At 32.9% G+C, this 19,894-nt stretch overlaps 1 protein-coding gene across 1 annotated transcript in view; it reads left to right on the top strand.

Moving 5' to 3' along the window:
- The window catches only part of LOC142336547 (DNA repair protein RAD50-like), an 84,942-nt gene that overhangs the window by 37,757 nt on the left and 27,291 nt on the right, over positions 1-19,894 (top strand). The window contains exons 6-10 of the mRNA XM_075385454.1: positions 10,512-10,700; positions 12,681-12,852; positions 13,115-13,454; positions 17,213-17,316; positions 18,098-18,366. Coding sequence (XP_075241569.1) covers positions 10,512-10,700; positions 12,681-12,852; positions 13,115-13,454; positions 17,213-17,316; positions 18,098-18,366 — 1,074 coding nt within the window. The remainder of the gene's footprint in view (positions 1-10,511; positions 10,701-12,680; positions 12,853-13,114; positions 13,455-17,212; positions 17,317-18,097; positions 18,367-19,894) is intronic.

The following is a 19,894-nucleotide window of genomic DNA, read 5'->3' as shown; positions in this document are numbered from 1 at the left end:
AGAAAAGATTATACATGGTTTAGGATTTAAACTATTATTAAAAAGAAATAATAATGATAGAGCTCTATTTAGAGTTAATGCTAATCCTGGTGCAGTTGCCAATGATGGTAATATAGAAATTAGAGATTTATCGTGGTGTGTGCGTAGTATTGATCCTAGTAATGATAATAGAATTATTGTGCAGAAAGGATTAAATAAAAAGAATAATGTAGACTTTAGTTACTATGAAAGAAAGACATTTTATAAGAATGTACCCAATGCTACTAACTTCTTGTTTGATCTAGGTATGGAAAGTGGCATGGAAAGACCGCAATATATAAAAGTTGGTTTTGAAAATAATAATGTTAATGAACAAACTCATGATGCAAGTACATTTGATGTAATGAATTTTACTGAATGTTATTGTAAGATTGGTAGTGAGTTTTATCCCGAGGATAGAATGAATATTAATTATGGAGCCAATAATTATAATGAGGCTTTTAAAGAGATTGTTAGCTTTAATAAAGATTATAACGGGTTACCACATAATATAAAACCATATATAAATCATAGAACATTCAAAAGTAATTATAGAATATATGTATTCGATACTAGATATCAAAGGGATCATATAGGTCCACAACCAATACAACTTAATTTTGAATTTAGTGCTGCAGTTGCAGATGTTATATGTCATGTATTAGTATTAACTAGAAAGGTTATTAGTGTTAATAGTGATGGTAATAAGATGGTTGATATAATATCATAGATGTAATTTAAGTCATAGATATAATTTAAGTCATAGATACAATTTAAGTCATAGATATAATTTAAGTCATAGATATAACTCTAGCAATAATTATAATTTTAGATATAACTCTAGCGATAATTATAATTTTAGATATAACTCTAGCGATAATTTATAATTATAGTATAATATATTTATTGTTATAATTATATACTTATACTTATACATAACCATATACTTATACTTATACTTATAGCTAGTCAGCTCTAATTGTTACTCTTGTTAATACCTAACTATTTCTTATTAGTATTAACAAAACCTTTAGCATAAATAATGTCTAATTTCTTTTTATTCTCTAGAGACAAGCCTCTAGCTTCAAGCTTAATCTTAGCCTTGGGCCTAACCTTAGGCTTGGGTTTAATAACAACAAAAGGATTATACTTTTTAACTTCCATTATTTTTTATATATAGAAATGAGTCTTTTAAATAAGTTCAAAACTAATTCATATTGTGTTGGAGGTAGACATTATAGTGGTACTGTTAATATAAGAGGAGCTATTACTTCAAAAGGTACTAAAATGTTAAAAGGTAATTGTGTTTTATTTAGAAGGAATAAATCAATGACAGTATCTGATGCAACAATAGAAGCAGAAGGACTTAAAGATTTCTTTAAAAGTGTTGGTAAAGCTACGGTTAATTTTGGAAAGAAAGTTGCTAATAATCCAGTAAGAGCATTAGAAATAGCAAGTAAAATAGGAAGTGCAGCTGCATCTAGAAACCCTAAAGCAGCTCTAGCGGCTACACCTGATTTAATTAAATTTGCAACTACTGGTGAAGGTATAAAGGTAGTACAAAAAGGTAGAGGGTTATACTTAGGTACAAAGAAAAGATAATTATTTGATTATGATTATGATTATATTATGTTTATATTTATGTTTATGATTATGATTATGATTATATTATGATTATATCCATGATTATAGTCATGATTATATTATGTTTATGATTATGATTATAGCTATGATTATGATTATATATTTATCGATCGGTGTAACCGCTTCGCGGATAAATATTAATACTAATATTATTATTACTAAAAACATTGTTATTACTAAGCACTAATATCTTTAATCTAAAAAATACTCAGCTTGTTTTTCTTATTCTTCTTATAATCCTCATATAACTTAACAAATTCATTATACTCATCATTATCTATTTTATTATCATTCATTGATTTAGTATATAGTTTATTAAACTTATCACTAAACTGTTTACTTAAAATATACATTTGTGAATACTTTATAATTTTATTTCTAATTTTAGTATTAATTGTTTTTGATAATGAACCACAAACAGTTGCTGTAGCAAAAGCTGTTGGTATAGAATAAGCTAATCCTATACCTGTTAATGAAACTGATGTTGTTGTTGCAGTTGTTGCTATTGATGATAATACTATTTCTGTTATCTCAGCTATGTTAATATAATTCTTATATCTACTTAACTTATTATTATAGTTATTAGTTTCAGTTTCATAATAATCTCTAATATCTTCTATAATGTTAATTTTGTTGTTAAATTTATTATTAGCTTGAATATTTTCGTTTATCAATCTTTCTGATACTGATGACAAATCTGGATATAGTAATCTCTCACTCGGTGCTGTTGGATTCGTCATTGCTTTGCTTATTTTCATTAGTAAAAATTCTTTCTATTTCTTTCATTATATCTTCTTGATTAAAACTATAATGCATCTCAAGTCTGTCTTTCTCTTTATTATCAAGTAACTTACTTTGTAAAAGTATAGCAATTATATATTGTACTATAACACCTCTAAGAGATTTATTGTATTCTTTCATTTCTCTCAGACCGTTAGTAAACATTTCATCTAAGTGTATGTTAGTTATATTCTGATTAAATTTATTATTATCAAATTCTTGCTTTAATTGATTATATTTAGAGATAGTATCTGCAGCAACTTTATTACAAAACTTAACAGTATTTCTGACTTCATTTGTTGATTCAATAAACTCATTAATTAGTTCTTCAATAACTTGTGTTTCTTTTAGTTGTAATGTTTTAGTTGTAACTTTATCAAAGTCACCCTTTCTTAGTTCAGTTGTTTCTACTTAAAATGTCTATTTTATTAGAAGAGGATAATAAGTAATTGTCACAATACTCTTTTTTAACAACATCTTTTTCATCTGTGGGAGGATGAACATTTGTAATATTATAGGTATCCTTCATATTAATATCATCATTATCTTCCAGGAATAACCCACGAGCCTTACTTAGTGTTAAGTTGTTTGTTGATGTTGATGTTGATTTATGTTTAGCTTGATTGAATCTATTTCTTGTCATTATTTATATTAAGAAATATATTTAATGATTCCAAAACCTTATTATTAGATTCAAAATCGAACTCGGATTTCAATAGTTCCTGTTCATAATATTTACCTTCTATTATCTCTCCATTAATATCTTCTATTTTATATGTTGGTGGATGTGTTTTTAGAACTTCATTCACTTTAAACAATTCTCTATTAGAAGTGTAACCTTTAGAGAAGATATTACGTTTATCTGCATTTCTAACATAATCACCAACGTTAAGTTTAGGTTTAATATTCTTAAAACTGAAAGTGTATTTAACTTTATCGGGATTATTAGAAGCGTCAACTGGTGTCATTTTAATTGTTGAGTGAATGTTATTGTTATATGTTACAACAGCATCATTTAATATATTTACCCAATTACCATCACCGTTGATGAACATTGGTTTATTTATTATGTGTAATAATGTTCTATTAAATCTCTCTATAAACACAGCCTTTAAATCACTATAAGTAGAATATAGCTCTATCCCTGAAGCGGCTTTGCCGGTTCCATATTCTTTAAGTAAAGATTTAAATGTTTTATTGTAAAACTCACTACCTCTATCTACCCATAACTTTTCTGGTTTTCTAGGTTCAGAGCCACCTTGTGGATGTTCACTTAATACTATTTTAAAACCATTAGTTATAGATAAACCAGATTTATTCTTTAATGGAATAGCTCATGCATATTTTGTGAATATATCTAACTGTTAATATAAACTTATAATTATTGTTGTATTTACTTAGAGATGACTTATCAATTAAATCAGCTGACCATGTTTCATCTTTATATAATGGTATTATTCTTTGTCTTTTAAACTTTGTTATTTGAGGACTGGATACTTCTTTAGCTAGTTGTTGTTGTTGTTGTTGTTTTTGCACATTTTTTATGAACGTAGTCATGGTTTCACCTATTTACCATAATTAAAAACAAAATTATCTAGTTGGTTTTGATTAATAATATTCATAGATAATAGTTGCTTAGATATATCTAGCATTTCATCATATAACCCATCATGACCAGCTTTTGTTTCTAGTATTAATAATTCTAGTCTTTCTACTAAATTATTTGGGTTGCCATTTAATCCCCTGCCAAATATATCATCTCTTACCCCCATTATACGTTTTATTGTTCTATATCTAGCGCTTTTCTTATCCCTTTTTCCTAAATCATATCTAATATCCTTTAAAAACCTTTTAATTTTGTTTTCATCTTCCTCAACCTTATCATCATATGTTATATTTGATTTAGTAAGAAAATCAGCAAATCCTTCTGCAAACTCATATACATTATCCCTAACTAAAAATGCACCCTGCTCTAGAGTTATATCAACACCATTCATTTTATATCTCCTACTAGGTAAATCTACGAGTTCTAATTTTAATTGAGGATTAGTTTGAGCCCCCATGTCATGAAGAAGTTTGGCTGTTTTTGTATCAACATAAACTGGTGCTATATCTTGAGTTTGCTTTATGGTCCCCTTTAACGTTTCACCAATCTGCGAAGCAGTTTCACCCATCTTGGAAGCAGTTTCATTAAACTGGGAACCAGCTTGCTCGATCTGCGAAGCAGTTTCACCAATCATCTTAGTTTGTTTATCTAACTCTTGATTTTGCCAATCTATTGCTCTTAATGTTTGTTCACCTAATGCTAGATTCTGTTCATTGTTTGCGTTTATCTGCGAAGCAGTTTCACTGACAGTTTTGGTTAGAGGATCAAATAACTCTTCTGTTTCACCATGATATTATAATATTCTTGTTGTTTTAATTTATCTTCTAATCTATTTCTTCTGTTTTGTTTTTCTAGATTGTTTAATTCTATAAGTTTATCTAGTTTAGTCATTTTATTTGTATTGAAAAATTATAATAATAGTAAAAAATGGATAATGAAAACAGCTTCTCTCTTAATCTAAAAAGATTTTTAGCTTGTAAAAGACGTTGTAATACTATAGATGAGTTTATTGATTATATTAAGGAACGAAATCATGATGATTTAATAATTTTAACTTAATCTAAATAGGTAGATGGGGTTGGGAAGATAATAAAATTTTTAGAATATAATAAAAATATAATAGCTGGAGCTACACTACATAAAAATACAATCATGGGAGACACTATGGAAAAATATATGGCTCAGATAATGGTTTATAATATACTAACTACCAACCATATGGATGTAATGAATGAATTAGGTCTATAATTATTTGTTATAAAAATTAGCATAGCTTGTTATATAATATAATAGCAACTTCAATTAACTTTTAATCATCATTAATGGTTAGTTCTAGAATATTATTAACCAGTAGGTCTTTGTCTCCATCTAATGATCTGCGAAGCAGTTTCACTGATGCTTGGCGGATCATTTTTATTAAATCTCTTTTGAATAGATATAGATTCTCATCATGAGGATAGCTTTTAATATTATTTACATAAAATCTTTTATCAAATGTGTTTAGACTTATCTTACTTGTTTTTGTTGTTGTCATGTTATCACCAACTTTTTGTATTCTACATTCATCTACTGTTCTCTGTGTATTATTCATTAATGCATCATAATAATCTATGTGTCTAGCATTATTATGCTTCTTTATTCCTTTTTCTTTAGTGTTTTTAGGATAATTTTTGAAGCTTTATGTTTTGGGGGATAATGCTATAAATTCCTCAATAATCCTACTTCCCAGCTCGTGCTTAAACTTGCCGGGGACTTTATTATTAGTTTTTATAGGTATGTCTAGATTACTTAAGTCCATATGCTCATCACTAACTTTACCGTCACTATAACTTAATACGAAACTGTCTGTATCCATATAGTGAAGTGTTAGATCTTTGAGGGATGGTTGTAGAATATTATAGAATACATCATACATGTGTAATTTACTTAATTCTAAGATAGTAACACCTACATATACTGGAGAATCATATTCTATTTTTTTCTTTATATATTCTATTTGGCTATAATCTCTATATCTAGTTATATTCTTAAATGTTGGTTTACTTACACTTTTCATTATCTTTTCCTCATCATGCAAGAACTTGCTTTGAAAGAAGTGTAGAGGATTCATGCACATTCTTCCATATAATGAGTTATTCATTAATTTCCTTACATCCTTTTCTGCTTCAGTTTTAGCTGTTGCTCTTTATTTGTATTGTTTTGTATATAATCGCTACATATATAATCTTGTTTAAATTTGATTACTCTATGTATTTTTGTTACTTTTACTCCCATATTAACATAGAACTTTAACATCCTATAATGAACCATATATTCTGTTTTGTTGTTTTGGTCTAATTTCTCGGATCTTGCTTTACTTTTCTCTCTTTGTCGGTATCTCAATTCATTATCATTTATCTTTCTTTTATTAGGCATTAGTGCTGACTGTTCTGTTCTCTCTTTACATTCATTAGTATAATCAATATCACAAACTATAAAGTAACCATGATCACTATCATCTGGAGTATTCAATATTACATCTAGAGTAGTAGTAGTAATAAACTCAAAATCCTTATAAGGTAACTTTTGCATCATTGCATAACCGTATAGGTTGTTTGCATCGATGTACCATATATTTCTATTAATAACTTTATCATTAGTATCTGCGAAGCAGGTTCCCTGATTAGTATTAGTATTAGTACTAGTATTAGTATTATCATTAATATTTGCATTAGTATTAGTATTACTAATATTTATATATCTATCTCCCATTATTCCACATATACCACCTCTCTTTGCTCCAACAAAATCATCTAGCATTTGTTTATCTTGTAATGTATCTAATGTTACACCGCTTGACATTAACCAACAATCAAAACTATAACCTGGGAGACTTACATAGTGTAGGGGATTGAGCTTGAATTCTTTCATACTTAATCTAGCATATTCATTCATGCAATAGTCTAATATTTCGACATCATTCTGTAAATACTCTATAGTTAGATCTTTACCTGTTTTATGACTGTTTTCATTATTAAAGTTATCTACTTCTTGTGTTGGTAAGTTATTATGTAGTGAGGATTTGAAGTCTTCTATTTTTAGATTACCTATAAGATTATTATAGGAGTCTAAACCAAAGTATTCATATGGATATAATGTTTTAGTTTTACATCCGTATATCTTTGCCATTTGATCTAGAGGCATAGCTAAGAAGTTATAACTATCTAAGAATTTAAGACAACCAATGCTAAACATCTTAGATTTACCAGCAGCTAGTGGTATGTTATCTACTTTTCTTTTATCATTATTCTGTTTAAAGAGTTCACTGTATAGTAGGTTGAAGTCATAGCCAGAGCCATTATGGAGTATTACTGGAATGAAGTTTTGTTGTTTGTATCTTAGATTACATATTTTACATGCCGGTCCTCTATATTTACCAGTTTCATGACAATGATCTCTTACTTTATTAATACATGTTTTACTGCAGATATGACAAGTCTTATTAGTTTCATGATATAATTTATCTTCTTCTGTGAATATCATCTTTTCATTATGTTTGAAATTATTCTCAGTTTCTATTTCTAATAGATCTCTAGCAAATCTTTTGATGCAGCCTAGACCGAAGTAGTGTTTGAAGTTACCTTGCCAGGTGTAACCCACAGCTATTGGAATATGTTCAGCTATTACATATTTACAATCATTAGTTGTAACTTCAACAATGCAACATTCTATATCGGCAGTTATAATATTTTTTATAATATGACGTTTGTGTTCATTTACAAAAGTAATATGTTTTTCTTAGGACAAACAATCTCTGGTTTGAATGAGGTGCTGCATTCGTGTTTATCATGTTTAATTTGAGTTAAACCAATAGGTACACCTATCACAATAATAATATTTAATGTTGTTTTTTTTTTGGTCGTTCTAACAAGGTTTCTATATTTTTTATTAGGGCACAGTGTTCTATTTGACCATTACTCCAAACTAGTATTGTTACATCTTTTCTATCTTTATTAAAATCATCCACTTGTTTAAACAATTCTATTTTACCATTACCACAAGGTGTGTATACCCAAATATTAATATTATACAATTTCTGTATTCTTATTATATAAGCAAAATCATCTTCATGTTGTTGTCTTGGTTCAATTAGTTTATCTACATATTTCTTTTCTCGAGTTGCATGTTGTGGGGCGATATGTAGCCAAGCAGTTATAGTTAGTTGTAAGCAGTTGTATTTATAATTACAAATATTTAATATCGATTTAGAGTTTTTGAGATCTGGAGGTAAATCTATATAACTACCAATAGATGCTTTAGTTGGTTCAATGTTTAACTGAATACTTCTTATTCCAAGAAACTCAAAATCATAACCATAACCTTCATATATTTCCTTTTCGAAATCTAGCCACCGATTGAAGTCACCATATTCATATATCGGTGAAACCGCTTCGCGGATTGCATTATTATTAATATAATCAGTATTGAAGAATATTTTAGTAGTTTTAACTTCTTCTTTGGTTCTCTTCTTATCACATTCAGCCGTGATCTTATATTTAAAACTCTTAACTTTACGAAACTGGTAACAGTTTTTAATTTCTTCTAAAGAGTAATTAGTTGCTTCATCTATATCTTCAATGTAATTCCCACCTTTATCAGTAATATAAAATTCTCTCATGTTCTGACTTGAGTTTATATCGAAGTCTTCTGTGTTTTCTAGATACATGCGATTGTGACTATATGAATGAGTAATTAGAGCTACTTTACTTCTAAATTCTTCATGACATTCTTTACATTCATACTTAATTCTGGTGTAGATATCCTCTTCAGTTTTAGTTTTAGGTTTGGTGGCTGGTTTGGTTTCAATAATATAATCATCTTCATCCAAATTATACACCCTCTCCGAGATTTCCTCTTCTTCAGACTCAAACATTTTCTCCAATATTTCCTTATGTTTGAGATCGTATGATTGATGCCTGTATAAAGCCTTCTTTGATTCAAAGGATAGATTACAGACATCGCAGAAGTTTATGACACTAGTATTAGTTGATTGAGACATGATGTATTTTTTTAGGGAAATAATCAAAAAATAATTTTTCGAAAAATGAAAATGAAATGCGATAAGTGTATAATTAAACCTTGGAAAGAATGTTGTAATAATTGTAAAGAATTAGAATATTCTTGTTATGTATGTCAAAATATGGTTAAGGTTAAAGATTATATAGAACATTTGGGATATATCATTATTCTGATCCCGATCAATATCTAACGTGTAGTATGTGTAATGTTTATAAACATATATCATTATATAGATTTAGAAATAGGAAATGTAGGCTATGTATTTATCTTCATAGATATAGATATGGTCACACTAGAAATCAATTCAGAGAGCATGTTTATAAATATAGTATTCAAGAAGACATAGAAAAACACTAATCACTGTGTTTCCACTGATCTCAGTGTTTTTGAATGTATACCCATCACAGTGTGTCCCATATACAGTCTCACAGCAGGGATCATCCTTTTTAAGAACTGTGAATTTGGTTTTTTTTATCTCACTTAGTTTTATTGCAATTCATCAAAGTCGGGGGACGTTCACTGGAGTCAGTGAGGAAGGAACCCCAAACCTTCCGTTTGCTAAAGCAACTTAACTAGACTCGATGATTTAACCACTACACCAAGTGAGACAGAAAGTTTTAGTTTTAAATTGATTAAATATTGATTAGGGGATATATGAAAATTTTTATTATTTTAATATTTCTTTCAATTTTTGTTCAAGTTTTTTCGCAAGTTGGTTTTACGTGCATTTTAAACGGTCTCATCTGCGAAGCAGTTTCACTGATTAGTTTTATACTAGTATCTGGGGACGTCCACTGGAGTCAGTGGGGATAGAACCCGAACTATCCGTCTGATAATGGTTAATTACCAGCTTAACTCTGTACTAGTGGTTTGCACTAAGTGAGACAAGAAATGATAGATTTAAAATATAAAAGAAGTGAATATAGAGCTAATATATAGTAGTAGATAAAACAAGGGATTCAACAAACAGTAAAATTTGGCCCGATTCGACCTGCGCGATTAGCGTTAGGAGAAAGGGACAAATTTTACTGGTGGTTGAATCCCTTGTTTTATCTACTACTTCGAGTTACTTTTTCACATTTGGACTGCTTAATTTTTACTCGATCCTCTCTTTAATCTAGATCCTCTCATTCAGAATTCAAACTGTTGTGGCATTTAGTACTAAAATTCAAATGAAAAAGTACAGAAATTGGTTTCATTTTTTATAATTTTATAGCCCGATAATAAGCTTTAATAACATCATTTAAACCTTAGCGAAGTTATGTGCTAAAACAAGCTACAGCTGGTCCCTCGAGCAACTCTGTAGTTTATCGGCAAGTTGTCCGAATTTAGTCGGTTGTTTATGTTGGTATCTCATATAGGAACAGATATGAAAGATGTCCTTGAATTCGGATGTACATTTTAGGGCATCACTGAGTGCAGAAGAAGCAAAGATGCGCTCATCTGGTCAAATTAGGAGTGCTGAGACCATTGAGAGTGATAAACAGGATGCTGAGGCGAGTTTGGACTTCTCTAAGTTGTCTTACGACGAGTGCGTAGCTGATATCGAGTCCTACAAAAAGGCACTGGCAGAATTACAACTTCACGTTCTCAGGTGATTTTAGCAGGTCATACGCAGAGACGTGGCATAAAGTGTGACTCTGATTATATGCATTGATGGTACCAAATTGAATGCGATGGCGATTCTCGTCCAATTAGGATCATTCTGGATGAATATTTGCCTTTTTTATAGCCGCCGTCAGCCTCTCAACGGCTATTATTTAGGCGCTCTCCTTTTTTACAATTCATTTGAATTGTATCGGGGCGCTGTCTTTTTTTAAAGATCTGTTCAAAATTTTCATGATTTTTGAAGTCAAATTGGAGTACTGATTTTGATCACGCCGAAACAGGAAGTAGAGCGAAAAAGCGAGTGGTTTTGCGGGTTCACATGCGGCAATTTCACTTTGATTTTTACTGTTTTTTTGTTCGATTTTTTTCTAAATGGTTTTCCCAATCCATTCATAGTTCATTCTAGGCCTAGTTGTATGTTTGAACCAAATGTCTCTTTCTCGCTAGTGGTTTTCTGTTCACATGCGGCAATTTGACATTGATTTTCAGTTTTTTTTTTCATTTGATCTAATTCTTTGGAATCCACTCATAGTCCGTTCTAGGTCTAGTTTTTGTTTAGTCACAGAAAATTCGGTGAATTGTATGTCAGGAATTGTCCTGATTTGTTTTGTAATTCGCTTTACCTTTTATCACGTTTTTCGTTTTATACAAGTCACGATTTTCATGGTTGACTCGTGACTTACATTACTCACTGTTTCAACTAAATGGAGTTTAGATTCTTTCACGCATTGAATTAAGCAGTTTAGTCAATACGGTCAAAGTCAAAAGAGCAAAATCAAAAGATCAAAAGAAACAGGATAAGCATAGAAATCTCGGTCATTAAGTCATAGTGCATTAGGTTATCAAAGTTCATTGAAGCGTTTGCTAGCTTTCATTAGTACTAAGCTGTGCCTAGCTGCTGACGAAGCCAACCTCTCGCGGGTTGTTTGGGAGCAATTCGCCCAATGTTAGTCGGTTATGTTTAATAGCCGCCATCAGCCTTTCAACGGCTATTATTTAGGCTTTCTCCTTTTTTTATAATTTGCTTTACCTTTTGATCACGTTTTTTGTTTTACATAATCACGATTTTCACGTTTGACTTTTGACTTACTGCACTCGCTGTTTCAACTGAATGGATTTTAAATTCTTTCGCGCGTTCAATTACGCAATGTGAATACTGTCAAAGTCAAAAGATCAAAAGCAAAAGCGACGGGATAAACCCGCTCATTAAGTCATTAAGAGTTAGGTTATCAAAGTTCATTAGAGTGTTTGCTAGCTGACATCAGTATTAAGTTTATTAGCTTTCAGTTTATAAGCTCAATTAAGTATAGCTTTTAGAATCCAATTGAAACTGCACGCCAAATTAGAACGCTTTTTGACGCAGTGAAAAACAGAAAATTCGGTCAATTTTTCTCTTCTTTTTTTGCTGTTTCAATCCTAATGTGCGTCAACGGCGGAGATTTTCCGGCAATTTGCCGGCTATGTTTAATTTTTAGAATGAGAACAACCAGCTGGTATATGTGTAGAACATAATTACAATCCGATCAATGCTGCGCAGTTACGTTTAAGGCGCTGGAGATATTGATTCGAGTCTCTTCAGTTCTGAAGCTAACTTGGTAATTGGTTGGTTGTACTGTTATGGGTTTTCAAAGAAAAAGAAGAAGCCATCGTTTTATGCTACTTGTTTAAGCATGGGAGAAATTACTTTTGTATTAGAATTATTCTTTTCTAAGTACCACGAAACCTTTTTTATGTGTTGTATCAAATTCTGAGCTATACTTGTAATTTATTTCTGTGAACAAATATTTTGTTGCTCTCAAACTAAATACCACGTCCAGAAGTCAAATCCGAAGTGCGCCCAGTCGTTTCACTAAACATGAAGGCATTTAAGTAAGAGTTTCTTTTCCTGCTCAATTGCCATCGACTCCCACCCTCTGCTGAAAGCTATTTGTTCCACATTCATCCATTACGGTTTTATTTTCTTCAGCTTGGAGAAGAAATTGTTGGATGTGAGCTCGGCCAATCAGAAAGCAGAACAAATCAGTGAGAAATTAGAGGAACAAGAGAGAAAATGTTCGCAGCTGGAGATTAATTTGAAGCAGAACAAGGATAGAATAGCCCCACTTAAAGACCAACTGGACAGTGCTAAGAGTCAAAAAGTGAGCCAAAATGTTATAGAATATCACTATGACTATTTCTTTTTTAAATGATTTCAATAAATATTTGCATTCTGCCTAGTTCTGGCTTTTGTGATTCTGGGATGGTTTGGTTGACTCTGCATTAAACTGCTTTGCTATTTGACACTGTCTTAATAGTTTAAAAACTATTAAGACACCGTCAAATATAGTTTAAAGAGAGACTTTGTGAGGTTTTTCTGTTCAAATTGTGTGGGAGCGTTGTTAAAATCCCCACGTTTTACAGGCCAAATTAGTGAAGGAAAGGGACGCTGCTATAAACAAAGTGTCATTGGAACAATCTTCCAGTACAGCCAAGGTGAAACAGATCTCAGAGGTAGCCCAAAAAGTGAACTCGTGTGACTCAGATACCAAGAACTGTCTATTCTCTGAGCACGAACAGACTATTCAATTGAAAGAAGGTCTATTGAATGATCTGAGAAAAAATGTTAATGAAGGTCATGAACGACTGCAGAAGTTGAGAGGTGAAGTTGCAAATGAGGCTATTCAGAGAAGAGCTTATGAGGATAATCTTACGCTGCGCTTGGCCCAACAGGAAAAGTTAGTACACATTATGACGTTGCATGGTTTCTGTGCTTGAAGTGGTGCTTAAGAGAACTCAAGAAAAAAATTTTAAAAGATGCTTAATGTTTCTTCCAACAAACTATCGGTTGTTTTCTCCACCAAATTACATTGTTTTCACCTGTTTAATCTTCAATTTCCTAAGAGTGATATATTTTTCCTTGCTCTCAGACGAAGTTTGAACAAAATTATTTGAGGCCTGTCTTTTCATGTATTCTCAATATACGTGAGTCCTTGACTTTTTGAGTTGTTTGCATTAAAAATTGCCTTGCCTTTTTATTCACAATTTTGAGCAGCTCCACTCAGTTGACAATTGATTGTTTCTAAAAGTACTGTAGTTTCTAATTTATAATGTTATGTTAAACAGGAGTTCGACCGACTCTGACTGCAATGATAATATCGAATAGTCCTTCGTGAGCAATTCATTCGACGGTAATCGGTTATTTGTAATATCAGCGTAACAAAAGTGAGGGTCCTCTGTCTCATCGTTTCCTAGCGACTTCGAACAGGGTGGTAGCATGTTTTTTTTTAACTTTTCGAAGAGAAGTATTGATGGAGTGTGATTTTACTCGGTTAGGTGTTTTCAAGCAGACAGTACAGGTCTGAAGAAAATTCTCTGCGCAGAAAAGTAGTGAATACCAGAAGAGGGCGCTATTTGTTTCATACCTGAGTGAAAGAGAAATAATCTTTGGCAAGCGAATAAAATTGTATGCGGAATTTTCATTTTTTTTTACATTTTTTTTCTGGCAGAAGTCACCCAGTGAGAGTGCTCTGCGCAGTCGTATATAATTCAAGACTTTGAGAGACCATTTACCATTTCGTGATTGTAAATGTTTTTAATAGCCGCCGTCAGCTTCTCAACGGCTATTATTTAGGCACTCTCCTTTTTTTTACAATTCAAAGAATTTGAATTGTAATGCGGCGCTGTCTTTTCTTTAAAATCTGTTCCCACATTTAATTTTTAAGTAGAGTGAGAAAATTGTGTTTGAACAAAAATTTGCTTTCTCGCTAGTGATTTGTTGTTCACCTGCGGCAATTTCACTTTGATTTTTACTGTTTTTTCGACTTTTTGGATCCGAGTTTTTTCTTAAGTGTTGTCCCAATCCATTCATATTTCATTCTAGGCCTAGTTTTTTTGTTTGAACCAAAGTTCCATTTCTCGCTCGGCATTTTGACTTTGATTTTCTGTTTTTCATTCTTTTGATCTGATTTTTTTGAAGTCATCGAGAAATAGGTTATCAAAGTTTGATAGGTTAGAGTGTTTGGTAGCTGACATTGGTATTAAGCTTAATAACTTTCAGTTTAGAAGCTGAATTAAGTATAGTTTTAGAATCCAAATCAAATTGCACGCCAAATTAGAACAGTTTTTTGACACTGAGAAAAAAAAACAAATAAAATTCGGTCAGTTCATCTCTTCTTTTTTCTTTTTTTTTGTTTCAATCCCGATGTTCATCAAGCGCGACAACAGCGGCTGTTTTGTGGAAATTTTCCGGCTATGTTTACTTTTTATGCCGAAGTTTATACCGGTTAAGATTGTCGGTTTATACCATTTGCCATTTTTATAAGGTTAAGACACGAAGAAAATTTTTTGTTTACAGTTATTACTCATCGCGTTTTCTTTGACTGGTTGATTTCATTTTTATCAAATTAATATTGTCTTTGTACACGAGATTTATTACTTTTTTAATCAGAATGTGGATGGTATTTCTGATGATAATTGTTTCCCTCAGTATTTTTAATTGCTCTCGAACGATGTTTGAAGCAATTATTGTGAAAGAGTATATCTTTGTTATACAAATTTCTGGCTTGAGTTTTCTGCTAGAAGATTTTTTTGATTTCGCTTCTTGAGTTTTCACGCTTGGAGACGATATTTATAAGTTTTATTGTCGTAACATTTTTCAAAACAAGGGGAAATTTTGGTATTCCAGCGCTACCAATTTATATGGTGCTGGAAATTTTACTGTATCGTAGTTTCTGTTAAGTTTATTTTGGCCCTTTGATATCTTTTGCCGAGAGATAACAAAGTTGTTCCTTTTAAAAGCTCTTGAGAAACTATCGATTCTTGAGGGTCTCGAGGGAAAATTACGCCCTGAAAATTTTAAAATTCGCACATTTCCAACCTTCTACTTTGCTTACTCTTTATAAAAAAAAACTCAATAAAGCGTCAATTCTTACATCACTAACAACAGAAAACCTTGCTCACCAACGGAACCAATTGAAAGCTTCACTGTTGTTCGCCAACATGATCTAGACGAGGAGATATCTTTGTAAGGTCAACGTGGTTTAAATAAGATGTAAAAGTTCAAACTTAAGAGTGTTGATAACAGAGGTAGACGATATTCCAAATTACCAGAGCGACAGAAGTGCCTCTAGGAAGACAAATAACGTCGGGATCAGTTATGGTCATCAAGACCGCCGGTTACGAAATAAAAGACCGCCGATAATGTAAGTTAATGTATTTATTAATTGCTCTTGAACGAAGTTTGAAACAATTATTGTAAACGTGTTGGTATTTTTTATGTAAAATTTGCGCTTATTCGTTTTGCATTTTTGCTCTGAAAAATTCTCTTACTTCTTCAGTAACTTTTTCACTTCGTTCTTCTTCTTTGAGTGATATACGTTGCTCTCATTCCGAAATGGTTTTTTGGCTAAAATGAAAGCGGCTGTAATAGTGGCGCTCACGTGGGCCTGAAAGCCGAGTGTTTAATAATTGTGTGGAGAACTCTGGAGGTCGGGGGTTCAAAGCCCTCCCATTTAGGAATGCTTTTTGCACTCAAAATGAAAATTTTATCTGGGCTACAGCTCATCAATTAAATTATCGCGCTTGTCGTTCGAGAGCAATTCATACGACGCTAGTTGGTCTTTGTTTCTTTAATGAAGATAGACAGTCGGATACCAGGACGTCATATTAGACCTTGATTTAAAGGGCTGAAACTAAGCGCGTTTGTTTTTTCGCAATTTTTATGACTGCACTTGTAAAAGGAATCAGGCGAGCGACCAGACTGATTTTTTGGTAGGTAGTATAGGTACACTTGGCCTAGCTTCTTATTATATTTTAAACGTGGAGCTATAAGCAAGCTATAAGCAATAAGTTAATTTTCAAAATTGGTGTTCAGTTATTAATTGCTCCCGAACGAACAAAGAATGTGTCATGCCCCTCATACATTCGTGCCATGCTTAAACATATTTGTACAATCCATGCTCGTGCATTTACCCCATTGTTAGTAAAGTTTAACTCATTCACACGCCCATAAACATCCGGGATTATAAAGATTAAATTGTACAATGCTCTTACTTTATCTCGTGCAAATATTTAACATCAAATGTTGTGCTCTAATCTAATTGCCACTCTCAGAACAGAGAGAACGATAGCTACAGCTCAGTTGACTTGTGAATAAAACATTTGCTGCACAAAACTTTTATTTCTGGAGATAGACTCAAAATTGCCAAAAGAACTCTTTCGAGCATCCTGACTTAAAATCTTTAAAACAAAAGCCTGAGAAACCCAAAATAGTTAGCGCCCCCAAAATTGCTCTAATAGATAGCTGGCATATAGGAGAAAGTCACATGGGTATAGCTAGGCCTCCGCTGACATGGTGACAGGGGTGTTTTTGGCAAGTTTGAGTTAAGAGGTTTTTTCTCTTAAAACTAAATATGACTCCCATTGGAAATGATAACTTAATCGAAAAACTCTGCAATCTCTTGTTGTAAACTATGGCTCAGTTGCAACCTTTTCTCAATTTGACGCCCTTTTCGGGATCAGAGAAAGATAATTTACTCAATTTGAACGACAACTTCGAAGTTGCATTGGATTGGCAGCAATCGACGAGGATCAACAACATCGCTACTTGCATCTTCATCTTAAAGGTAATGCTTTAGTTTTTTATGACCAGCTTACAGAAGCCATACGTAAAGACTTGGATCAAGCACTAGACGCATTGAGAAACCGGTATGTAAACCCTGATAGAATTGAACTTTATAAACTCCAATTCCAAAATAGAAAACTGAAGCAATCAGAGGAAATCATTCATGATTTTTTGACAGAGTTGCAACGCTTAGCTAGTCTTGCTTTCCCAAATATTGCTGCGCGAGCTGCCGCTGCTGGCGTGCCAGCAGTTGCTGCTGAAGATCGTTCTAATGAGCGAGTCAGAAGAGTTAAGGAGAACTTTATTAATGGTTTGCCAAATAAGCTTAAATAATATCTACTTACTCTTCCTGACCACACCACTTTAGAAGACTTATGTGAACGGGCTTCTAGAAGGGCGATGCTTGAGGAGCAATACCCTGAAGATGATGTTGGAACAGCATTTAGTGAAATCTCAGCCTCACAAATGACCTCACTTATTCAGAGTTTGAGTGCCTTAAATAAAAATCAAACAGCTGAAAGAAACAACAGACAAATTAGCGAAGTCACTGAAAGAGCATAAAAGTCAAAATGCAAACTCTAATGCTCCTTATAGTAATTTTAGACAACCGCACCATTTCTATCGAGGCAGAGGTGGGTTTTACCCAAGACAGCGGTTTAATCCGCCCTACCAGTTTAACAAAAACTGGCTGATGCAACAACCTTTCCAACAAAGAAGCTGGCATCAAAATAATCAGAGTCACAATGCAATCAGCTCTCAAAGACCGGGCTATATAACAACAGGACAACAGCAGCCAGTCTACCAGGCTTATGGCTATCAGTCCCACGGCCAACAGTCAGCGACAACTGATGAAGCGGGTGTGCAAGCACAAGGTTACCCAGCATCAGGCTATCCAACAGCATACGCAGGACACTGGTCAAATACAATGCCCACCAGAAACCAGAGATACTGCCGCAATTGTGGATTGTATGGACACACAGTGCAGTACTGCTGGTCCAAACCTCAAACTGAAAGAAATCAGCAACTGCCATTTGATCAGCAAAAAAACTAGGTCAGCCACATTTGCAACCCCCCTTTTTAACTGCTGTTATGCCTCCTTTTTCCTCAAATCTGTTTTTTGTTCCCCTAACGTTTAAATCACTTTCCTTAAAGTTTTTAGTGGACTCTGGTGCTTTCTCTAGTGCTCTTACACCGTCCATGCTTGAGAAAATTAAATCATCTGCACCGCAGTGTATTAAATATCTTGATACAAACCCCTTTCCCGTTGTAAAAGTGGCGAACGCAACCCATGCAAAAACCCTAGGTCAAGTTGAAATCACCTCCAATCTCGCTAATCAAGTATTCACAGAAAAGTTTTTGTTGTTGCCCAAAATGAATAACCCAATTTTAGGTCTTCCATTCTATAAAAACAATAGAATTCTAATTGACGTAGCATCACAAAAACTACACCTGCCTGAAATTTCTCTGCAAATTTCAGAAATGACAATGCGTAATGGCAAAACGAAAACGAAATTTAAAAAACATAAATACGTTCTCAAAACAATCCAAAAATTGGATATTTTCCCCAATAGTCAGGAAACAATAGATTGTTTTCTCGACAATATTTTAGCCGACAACACAATTGGAATTGTAGATCCTAACCCACGTTTTGAAAGATCAACAGGTCTTTGTTTAACCAGCTCCTTTTCAAAAATCCAATCTTCAAAAATGCCAATAGCTTTCTTAAATGTAACCCCAAATGTAGTTTCAGTACCAAAGGGAGCAGTAGTTGCTCGATTTACAATTTTAACGCCTAAGCAAGCAAACTATTTACAACCAATTGACCCAGCGCTCTTAAATATAGATGGCAGCAACTTAAACGAGCTTGTTGACAATTCCCAGCAAAGTTTACCATTTCCAACAGACTGCTTTTGGTTTCCTACACCTGAAAATTGTGAGGACCCAGATGCATTAACCGATATTCACAAAAGAATATTTGAGACACTCAAATTTTTGAAAGAACAAGAAAAGCTTGATCCAACAAAAGATTCTGAGTCTAGGAAAAAAAATTTTTTTCAAAGTTTCGGTGGGACAATTCAATTTTAACTGAACAAGAAAAGGAACAAATTGAAGAACTTTTAGTTTCTTTTCATGATGTCTTTGCGCGGCACAATTATGATGTCGTTGGAAATGACCAGTTTAAGATTAAGCTCACACCTGAAACACAGCGACCAGTGTATACTCAGAGCCCACCCACTGCAATTCACTTGCGCGAGGAAATCCTCATTGATTTAGCTATAATGCAGTTTTTTGGAATCATCACTACACTGCCCTATTCCAAATACTCGAGCCCTCCTTTTGCGCAACGCAAATCGTCCGGAAAACTCCGACTATTAGTTGACCTTAGGCGTATTAATCACTTAATACGCCATGACTACAACTCTAACAATTTCCCGATTTCAACTATGGAAGATGTCGGAGCACATTTAGCGGGCAAACGAATTGTCGCAAAACTAGATTGTAGTCAGGCGTATTATGCGGTTAAGATGTCTGACCCATTATCTGTCCAGTTATTAGCCTTCAATTTTGCCTCCCGAACC

The sequence above is a fragment of the Convolutriloba macropyga genome, chromosome 3, assembly GCF_964194025.1.
Source record: "Convolutriloba macropyga chromosome 3, txConMacr16.3, whole genome shotgun sequence".
In the NCBI taxonomy this organism is placed as follows: domain Eukaryota; kingdom Metazoa; phylum Xenacoelomorpha; order Acoela; family Convolutidae; genus Convolutriloba; species Convolutriloba macropyga.
Note: the sequence above shows the minus strand (reverse complement) of the source record. Positions and strands in the feature narration are given on the sequence as shown.